Genomic DNA, 10,241 nt, shown 5'->3' on the forward strand with positions numbered 1-10,241 from the left:
GAACTGATCGCTTAGAGACGTAGGCTGTCGCTCATTTATCTTTTTATCATCAGTTTGGTAAGTTTGTGCTTTATACAGACCACAACAAACTATTGTGCCTGGATTCGCCACTTGAGTCAGTGACCGACGAGGGTGGAAGGTATAACATAAACACGATATGTTTGTATCTATAAAATTGATACTGTATATATCTCTGATCAGCGACAGCATTGATACAACTGTAGTTGTCGGTAACGACTGATCGAAAGTCACATGCCGTTTGATCAGCGGTTGATAGGTCAGATCAAGCATGCGTAGTCTGCAGACTTAAGACGGCTGTCAAAAAGCTGATCGATACGCTTCGACCGCTAAAGCTGATCATGCCGAAAAAGACGAGCAATGACCAGCCGCGAGCCGTACGCTGTTCGAACGCAGGACACACCTCTGACCGAACAGATGCCGGACTATTCCCAAGAAGATAATTGGCCGTAATTATAAGTGCAACACATTAAATCTATTTTGTAGGAATCCACATCTTTAGAAAAAGTTCCCAAACCGATGACAACCACATCAAACATGACGAAATGCAACAAGGTGACCATGAGCGTTCTCTGTCTGTTTGTTTTAGCCAGTATCGGTATAAACAAGTGTAAGTATCAGCAGTGGGTATAAATATATTACTTCGTTCTGATGAAATATGTCTTTTTATGTTGGTAGCTGGCAGTTCAATTGGTCTTAAACACATGTTAGGAAACTGAGGAAATTGTTTTTGCTTAAAGTTAACATGACAATCAAAATATGGATTTTTTTATGTTTGATTATTTAAGTTGAGTGACATTAGCCCTCACAGTTACTAGAAATCAACACCTTGGACTGCATGTCACGTTTCCGTTTTGAGAGTATCCTTTACAGATTTAATGGATTAAAATGTAAGAGCCATTTTAAACCAATTTCATATTTCAGCAGTTTTTATTTAATCATTTCAGAAAATGATAACATACCCATGCAATATCTTTCGCAATGCCATTGCTATAATTTATTATTGATACTGTATATGGTAACATTGAATTATACATTCTTTGTGGATTATAAAAATCAAAATCTTAAACAAATTATCAATGTGTTTTTGAGTCAAGTGGAATTTATCTTTGAATATATTCCTTAATGACAGCAAACATCAATAAAGAATAATATAGAAACTATTTCCAGCTATCAGAGTACAGACCACAAATATGTTAAACAGTTTATTTCGAAATTGACATACTATAATGATTATATTTTATCTCATATGCATATAATGATATTTATGTTGCTCTGAACTCAAATCAAAATGAGGGTACCCACAACCCGTAGTGTTAAAAAATCAGATTATCGTGATAGTGACATTGTTAACATCATGATTTGTTGCTGCCGAGCTTACTATAGAAATACAGCAAAACAAATAAAGTTGTAAGTAATTTCGGTCAGTACTAATCATTTATGTTTTAAATTGTCGCAATTTCACTTTTCCTCTTTTACACAATTCAAGTACTGATGTTTTTAAGATTTGAATCCATCAGTTTTCGTGAAAGGGAGTTTAAAAAACTGAGTTTTTAAGAAAGTATCACCAAAGTAAAGTAATCTATTACTTTTTTCAGATTTCAATCCATCAGTTTTCGTGAAAAAAGAGTTTGAAAAACTGAGTTTTCAAGATACTATCAGCGAAATTCGTAAGTAATCTAATTTTTATTTAGTTTTGAAATTTGATAATGACACAACACCTTTATTCACTTGTAATATATATAATAGAAATACAGTTCCAGGTTTTGTCGATCTTCTCTCCTTCTTGTTGATTTGTACTTTTGGGTTTCACGGTCCTATATAAACACCATAATTTCCTTTCATGATACTCCAGTAATCATATTGTTATGACTCTGCTAAACTGTCATCGTAATTTCATGTTTATATTAATTGTGACGACTGCTTCACTGACTAAATGTTCTGTTATATCTGAACCTCAGGCATGCTTTTCCTCGCAATATGAGGATTTTTCAAAGAAGGGTTGCTATTTTGGACTTTGTCGTAGATAAATATACCTTCTAATTTTACAATCAGGCCATCATTAAAAAATACCATCACGTTTTTAACCTTTCTTCATAATTTTTAGTATGCAAGAACAAGCTGCAAAACATGTCACTGGCCGAAAAAAGCATATACATTTGTAAAACTGTCTACATGAAGGTACTTCTTTGCATTAAATGACAGTTTCTTTGGCCGATTGTACACTTACTTTTGTTATAAAATAAAATGGGTTTTTTTCGGGCACATCATTGTTATTATATAATTTACAAATATATTTAAGTAGGTACATGTATGTATGTAAGTCTTGCACCGTTCTATGATATTACTTTTCAGTGCAGCGGCCGGTATGGACAGCTTTCAAGCATGTGTAATAATCTTCATTTTGCCCTCTTGTAATCAGAAATACCATTACAGTTCACGAAAATGTGGATAAGTACACATTCAACGAAACATGTCATGTCACATGGTTTGAAACATGTACATACAATGTAATTTTTACATTTCCATATACGTGTTTGCGTAATCTTAAATTCACGATGTGCGCAAGCAACAGGTCTTCGAAAAAGATACAATGTTGTACACTGCTTCTGAAATCAAGGACGACACCGACCTCAAACGTTCTATCGACCAATCGACGAACCAGAAGCAGTGAGTGACGCGCTGAAACAACCGTTCGGTTTGTGGGCGTGTTCTTTTTTAACACGGCTTGTTGGCGCCGTGACGATTTTGATTGTAAATGATGATTAGGTTACTATGATGTTTTAACATATAAGCGGGTTTTTCCTTTTCTAAAAAAGTTATATTTTATGTCTTGATGTACATTGGGTATGATTATAATCCCAAGTTTTACTAAGTAGTTGTTTTAGAGAAATGAGGCATGAACATTGATGAGAGGGGTTTACAATTTGATACGTGTTTTAGTTTGTCTTTAAATACAAATGTAGAACTCTGTGAATGATTATCAATGGTAATTATGTTATACATGTACTGTAGCAGATCACCAATTGTCTGATATTAGTTTAAAACCGTTCATGTGTTAAAATGTTAACAATGAGCATGTTGTCGATTATTTACTTTATTACAAAGCTAGCATTTATACAACAATGTACAACCTTTTAATGGTTTGAATGTCTGATGGCATATTAGCTCAAAAACATGAACTTAGCTTTCGGCAACATTACTTAAAACATTTATTCAAGTAATATTTATAGGTGATCTGGTTTTGAAAGTAAACATTACATCAGTATATTCTGTCATGTGTTCAAGTGATATAACATTTACAAGATACATAATATTGGTGTAAATGCAGTACCAAATTGTTTTCATGAATAGAATTATGGCGGTTAGGATATGAAAATTATATTATATGTACAACTGACTCGTGTCAATACTGGAATTCATTGATACTTTACTTCAGTTGCTGTAGACGAAAACATTTAAACAAAGTATCCTCATCTGCTTAAAGAGTATGGCAACTTCATACTGTCAAAAGAACTTTGTACTAAACCTGATCATGAAACCACATTTCCCGCAATCATTTATAGTCGAACAAATAAAGTGTTGTTGTTGTTGTTTTCTACAGTTCTTAACATAACAATTTTGTATATACCTCATACAGCTAAATGTGAGTTTCGATAACAATTAGTCACATTAAGTGCTTAAGCTACGATCAGAAACAATGTATAGAAGAAACAATGGTGTAACCTGTATTTAAAACAGTTTCCTGGGTCACATGTTATGCTCCATCATCTCTCTTGTCATATTGGGTAGGACAAAAGAAACATGGAAGATTTTGAAATGACATAAATGGAAATCAAGCCATGATCGCGATTGAAAAGTTCTTCTTCAGAGACGATGAAGGATTCTCCTGTGTAATATCCCTTTTAGAAGCTGATTGATCAACATCCGATACAGTTATGCTAACAAGTACTTGCTTGTAGGTAGCAAATAGGTTGTTACTCATTTACAGAGAGAGACTTACAATCAATCAGGAAGTTAGTTTGTTTGGTTTTGAGGTTTTTGTCATGTTGTAGGTAAACGTTGCGAACAGAATATGGCAACGAGAATAAATTATTGTCGATGCTATGTTTATTCTAGCGCACGTGACACCGAAGGTTACTAAAATCCTGGTTGTAGCATACATGCGGAGTGGTTCGTCCTTTACTGCCGAGTCACTACAGCATGGTCCTGATGTTTCGTTTTACAGCTTTGAACCCCTTTTGAACGTCGTTAAGGGTTCCATATATGCGATGGACTGCAAAGGTAGTAATTGTAGGTAGGTACACATAATACTATTAATAATACCACTGTATAATTCGAATCATAAATCAGTCATGTTGATGTTTAATTATGAATGTTTTATTTAGGAGGCGAGTATGTTCAATCACACACGTCCAGAAGTTTGAATTTTATTCCGAAAACAAGACATTGATCATTTTAATCTTGTCTAAAACAACGACATTTACAGCATGCTTACATTGCCAGATCGTAATAATTGTTTTGTTTTTTTTATCTGAAAACACAAAACCGATATTACTGGTGGAAGCACGCCATATTTGTTCCCATCTTTGCTGAGGTTCTCACACTCAGTTTTGCACCCGAAGGTCTACTATCTATATCACAAATGCCTACAAAATGTTTGACTCTTCTTTTCCCGCCTCTTAACCGAAATTTACGAACAGAACACCGAAAATGCAATTGCAACACTAAATATGTTGAAATTACTCAAAACACAAACAAAGGCTATGTTTGGAAAGAGCATAAACTATAAACCAAATTAAAGAGATACCGTCAGGACCATTCTAACGTATCACTCGATAACGACAGTCATTATCGTGCGCGTAGTGATTCATACACCGTGTACATATGTGTAACAGTTACGTCAACAACCCGGGGGGTTCCATTGCTATTTTCGGAAGGAAACAGAAGTACTAGAGATATAAAAAATTTACAACTCATTAATGTATTCATGCAAAAGATACATTGTTGAAATGTATACATACATTTTTGAAATGTATACATTCCGATAACATCACGTTGTTGACAGTGCCCGATGATTAATACACCGACTGACAGGACGGCTGAGTTTTGTCTTTTCCTACCTGTTTGTGTTTATTATATATACGTTTACTTTGATGGCATAGTGTAAACAATACGATAGAAAATCAAATTTTTACAATAACGTTCGATATACAGCAATTTTGCCGTAATATTTTCAACTGCACTCTATAAGGCTGGTAATAATGATAATCACAATACAGGACGGGTTCAATAACTTTACATGACCAACATGCTATATGCCTGCCTGATTACTGATAGTTAGATCACAGCACACGAAGTGGGTTTTGAAATGATTTGAGTTAAAATCAAAGTTATAAAATTACTTCGTGTGTTTGTGATTTTGTAGACACTATATATGTCTAGCTACCGTTGCCGTGGAGTCAGGATAGTTTCAAAACTGCGAGCCGTTTTGGTGCCATATCATAACGTTCCGGAATTAAACGGAACATCTATGGGTTTTAAATAGAACTGTTGAGGTAAACTGGTGATGGAATGACAACGATTTTATTATAACAGTTTACGAGTGCGAGTGAAATATTGTACGAGTGCAACGGAAAACGCAACTTTGCAAGTTGTGCTAAAAATAGCAACTTTAAAGTAGGAAATATCGACAATGAGTTATGATTACATGTTTAAGAGCGAACATACAAACCAATGTGATGTTAATGTTGAAGATAAGCAGCCAATTCCGTTCGTATAAGTCCTAGTTTGGTCGTATCATGTCACTGTTGCTTTCGAAGCATGGCGCGGAGCGTAACCGTATCACACATCGGGCTTGGATGGAATGCTTTTAGTTCTCCCGCGGAATATATTTCGGTTAAAAAAAACGCGTTTTTTTTTTAATATTAAAGTACAAGACTAAATAAGAATTATTCGTTTTAAAACGAATATCTTACACTTTTGTTAGACATGTAATATATTCCATGTGTCATTGGCATGCTCACCCCTGTCTAGATACTGCACAAACATTCATGTAAAACCTTAGTTTAGGATTGACATTTATAATCTCTTCAAATGTGATCTTTATCACGAGCTAGATGAACCGTTTCCCACATTATAATTTAGAAAATGAAATTTGAATACTGTATAGCGCTTTAAATTCGCGGGGTCAATATTTCGCGGTTTCGTATTCAGTACATATTCGCGGGGGTAAATTTCGCTGTCCACCCAAATCCTATGGGTCGAGCAAAGTATTGTGCGTGTCATCATTTAGGGTTAAAACCTTAAAATACAGGTAAACCGTTTGAAAACAGTGATCCTGAGTGTCGTCATCCGCCAGTGACTTCACTCGAAAGAAAATCAAATGAGTATGTAACTTTGTAGGAGTAAACTGTAATCAATTAATCACCTACTGTGTACACATAAATATGTTATAGCCGCTTCTATGTAAGTGTTATTTTTACATGGACTGCCAAGTTGTCCGGTTATAATTTGTTTTTTTGTTCATTGAAGCTTGCATAACAGAGTTGGGTTATAAGTATTGTCAACACGTTGAGATAAGTTCCGTAAAAGTTGTTAACATTTTCGATAATTTCGCTCGTGTTTGGAATTCGTGGATATTAGTCAAGTTACATGAGACTTATTGCATGCTAAACTGTAAGTGAATGTAGATATCGTCAATCGTTATATATCAAACTATTAAAATATTGAATATTTCTAACTAGTCTTACATTGTATGAAACATAGAGAATAATACATGCCTTTTTCCATATCACACCCAGCATCAACCCGAGACTGTAATATCAGCCCGAGAGTTGATATTGGTTGAGGGTTGATACTTGGTGTGATATGGAAAAAGGCGTGTTTTATTCTGTTTATTACATACTTACTAATAAAAACCACTATCTTATGATCTATTTTCTTTTTGAAATATTGGAAAACGAAAAGAAATCCAAAAGGGGTGTGATATGGGTTTTGCGGGCTGATACGGGTTTGGGTGTCTGATACGGCGATGGCTGATATTGGTTAGAGCAAATGTGTCGTATCGCATATGCAATAAACCCGTATTTATTAGTAATTATGTGATAAATCAACGTAATCCATTCATTAATAAAAGAACATATGTTCTGGATAAATTACTTTACAAACTTCTGAACAAGTCGAACGCAGGTATACATTTTATATATTTAAAACAAAAATATCGTTTGGTTACTGAAGTAAAATATACAAAATATACAGCATATTTCGTTTATACAATGTATGTAAGTGTTAAACTATGTGAGTCCAGAACAACATAACTTGCTTTATTTTCCGTGTTTGTAGAGTGGTGAACCGGACGGATGAATTGTCTCAGACGACTGCTTCAATAATCAAGAACATATTTGAATGCAAGATGTCAGCCCTTCCCGATGAGGCGTTATATGCATTTTCTGTTTTCTCGCAACTTCGTGATCATGGGAGATTGAAAGACTGTTTCCCAAAGCCCGAGGAGTTTAAACAGATAACGAACAATACAAGGTTAAGTAGCATGATGGAACGAAAATCACAATGTCTTTCTTTTCTGGAATCCAGATGTCGAAATTCAACAGTTCGTGTTATCAAGACAATTCGAATGTCGTTACATTTGTGTAAGGACCTATCAAAGACAATAGAAAATATGAAGATACTTCACTTAGTACGTGACCCGCGAGCTTCGGTCTACTCACGCAGAAACCTTGGTCTTGATTTCAGTAATTCATTAGTTAAGATATTATGCAATAGGATGTCACATGATATTGATGAAGGTCAGCTGATAGGGTCTTATTTTCCCGGTCGGTTTTATTCACTTAGATATGAATGCCTAGCACGAAATCCGGAAACAGTTTTAAAAAAACTGTACAGCGACATGTCTTTAGAATACGATTCAGAGACTGAGAAATGGATGCAGCTATATATGAAATCTCAGAATCGCGGCCAAAACGGTTACCAAGTCTTCAAATCTAATTCTTCCAGTCGATCTACCAATTGGCGCTTGAGAATTCCCTATATAGACACTCTGAACATCGATTCACTGTGCAAAGATGTGTATACAAAGATAGGAGCGCGTTCATTCAATTCTGCGATGGAACTTGAAAATCTAGGAATGAGTGATATGTATGTTACTCCCTATACCGAACGATATTGTAAATAAATAGGAATTTAGATGAAATGCACCTATTCAAAAGATATGATGTTGGTATATTATAATGTGTTAGAACAATATTTTTGTATTACAATGCTTGCGTGGAGATCTCATTTTGCTTCAGCTTCTATGCAATGGAAATGTTCTTCGTGCAATACGTTAAATTACTCCCCATCATGTTCTATTCATATTTATTACATTTTTGCTCGTGAACAATATCAAAATATTAGCCACACTCGTGAAATATATTTGTCATTACTGAAGACACCATTAACTATCCTCTATATATTAGCTTGGTAACAGCTGATCACATAAAGACATAAATGGCTATAGTCACTATGTCCTAGCTTCCAGACTAAGCCCTTTAATGGGGACCATTCTGTCTGTGATGAAGGGATAAGCCCGACTGCTTGGACACCGTGTTCCCTGTACGATCTTTGTGATAGACAAATAACAACACGTAATTGTTCATTTATCAAATTATACAAATTATTATTGTCTCATACGGGAGAGTTGCATGTACTTCGATTTCTCAGTAATAACATCTATTTATTTATCACAGCATAAGCTATTATATATATGTACACGTTTCTAAAGTTATAATATCATCATGACTTACGACATAGGGTCACACCGTCATCCGTACAATCCTCAACTAAGTATCGAAGTATATGAAAGTCGTATTGAAATATGTGTTTTATTGCATGGCAGCAACACTGATAAATAACATAAACAGGAAACCCGTTCTTAAGATAATAAAAACCACATGCGGTGTAAACTAGTTTAATTAAAAGAGAAATACGTTTTAAAATGTATTTCTTCAATAAATATGTAATGCATGAGAACTACGTTGCTCTGATCTCAAATCTGGATGGTGGAGGGGAGGTAGGAGGTGCTCGTACATAATGTTATACATCTACAACCAAATAGTGTTTCTATCCAAAATATGCGTGTTCATTTCATTTTAGTTTTAGTTTTAGTTTAAACATATTGTATTGCTTCTAAATTCAAGCAAGAGGATTATGACAACTTATAAAAATCCCTCTCCTCAACAATTGTACTACAACAATGTGCTAGCAACGATAGACATATATGTACATTTTTATACCATAAAACGAATTTGGAAAACAGAAAAAGGAAAGAAGATACTGATTGAAAGTGAAGGGAAACAGGTTGAAAGTGCAGGGAAATCACATGAATATCATAAAGCATTTCTTATCATATACAACAATATAATGTATATTCTAACACGATTCGTTTGCAACGCGTGTTTTGATTGGATACGGACTATGTTCTTATCTGCGATAGAATCATGATCAATCGTGTTAAGCTCCTCCCATCGCACTTAAGCCACGCCCCGTTTCTAACTAAAACAATATGGCGTCACGCTCGCCTCATAGCGAAATCCCGCTGATACAGGCCAGTAGGCAACATAACAGAAACGACCGATGAAATGCATTTATTGAATGAACTAAAAAGTAAAAATAACACAATCCTTGCTCTTACCTCCATTTATTACTGAAACGTTCGTTCCATTCGTGTGAAGGCATCTATTAAGATCCGAAATCAAATCAAACATTTCACATGTGTCGTATGCATTTACACAAAACTCTTCATAAATCTAAACAAATAATCACCGATTTTGTCGATAAGCACAGATTGGTATGCATACTGACATGTACATGTATGAACTTGTTCAATAGGAAACCGAATGTGTCATATAAACTTTGATAATAGGACGTTCACGAACAATCCTAATATTCCGCCTCGTCAACATACAGATCGAGCTCTCGCCAGTATGGGCGGGGCTAAATGACCGACTTTTGAAAGCTTCTTTCCGATTGGTCAGTCCGCTGCAGAATGACACGTCGCCAGTTCAGGTCACAAGGTACTTTTGTACAAGAAAATAATATTTCTAAACATATTAGCGTAATATATTTGTTAAGGTGTGTTAGAATGGGGATAGTACGTTGTTTTTCGTGTCTATACTGGCGATTAGAACATGAAATTTGGTTTAAACTCTCGACCTATCGGTCTCGAG

General features: G+C 35.0%; 1 protein-coding gene across 1 annotated transcript; it reads left to right on the forward strand.

Annotated features, from left to right (window-relative positions):
- The first annotated feature begins 555 nt into the window (after positions 1–555).
- LOC110450533 (carbohydrate sulfotransferase 4-like) lies at positions 556–8,209 on the forward strand. The gene is made up of 4 exons (XM_021498098.1): positions 556–628; positions 1,617–1,688; positions 4,138–4,315; positions 7,363–8,209. The coding sequence occupies exons 1-4, from the start codon at positions 556–558 to the stop codon at positions 8,207–8,209; spliced, it is 1,170 nt and encodes a 389-aa protein (XP_021353773.1).
- Positions 8,210–10,241: the final 2,032 nt, after the last annotated feature.

The sequence above is a fragment of the Mizuhopecten yessoensis genome, unplaced genomic scaffold, assembly GCF_002113885.1.
Source record: "Mizuhopecten yessoensis strain PY_sf001 unplaced genomic scaffold, ASM211388v2 scaffold5297, whole genome shotgun sequence".
Taxonomy (NCBI): Eukaryota; Metazoa; Mollusca; class Bivalvia; order Pectinida; family Pectinidae; genus Mizuhopecten; species Mizuhopecten yessoensis.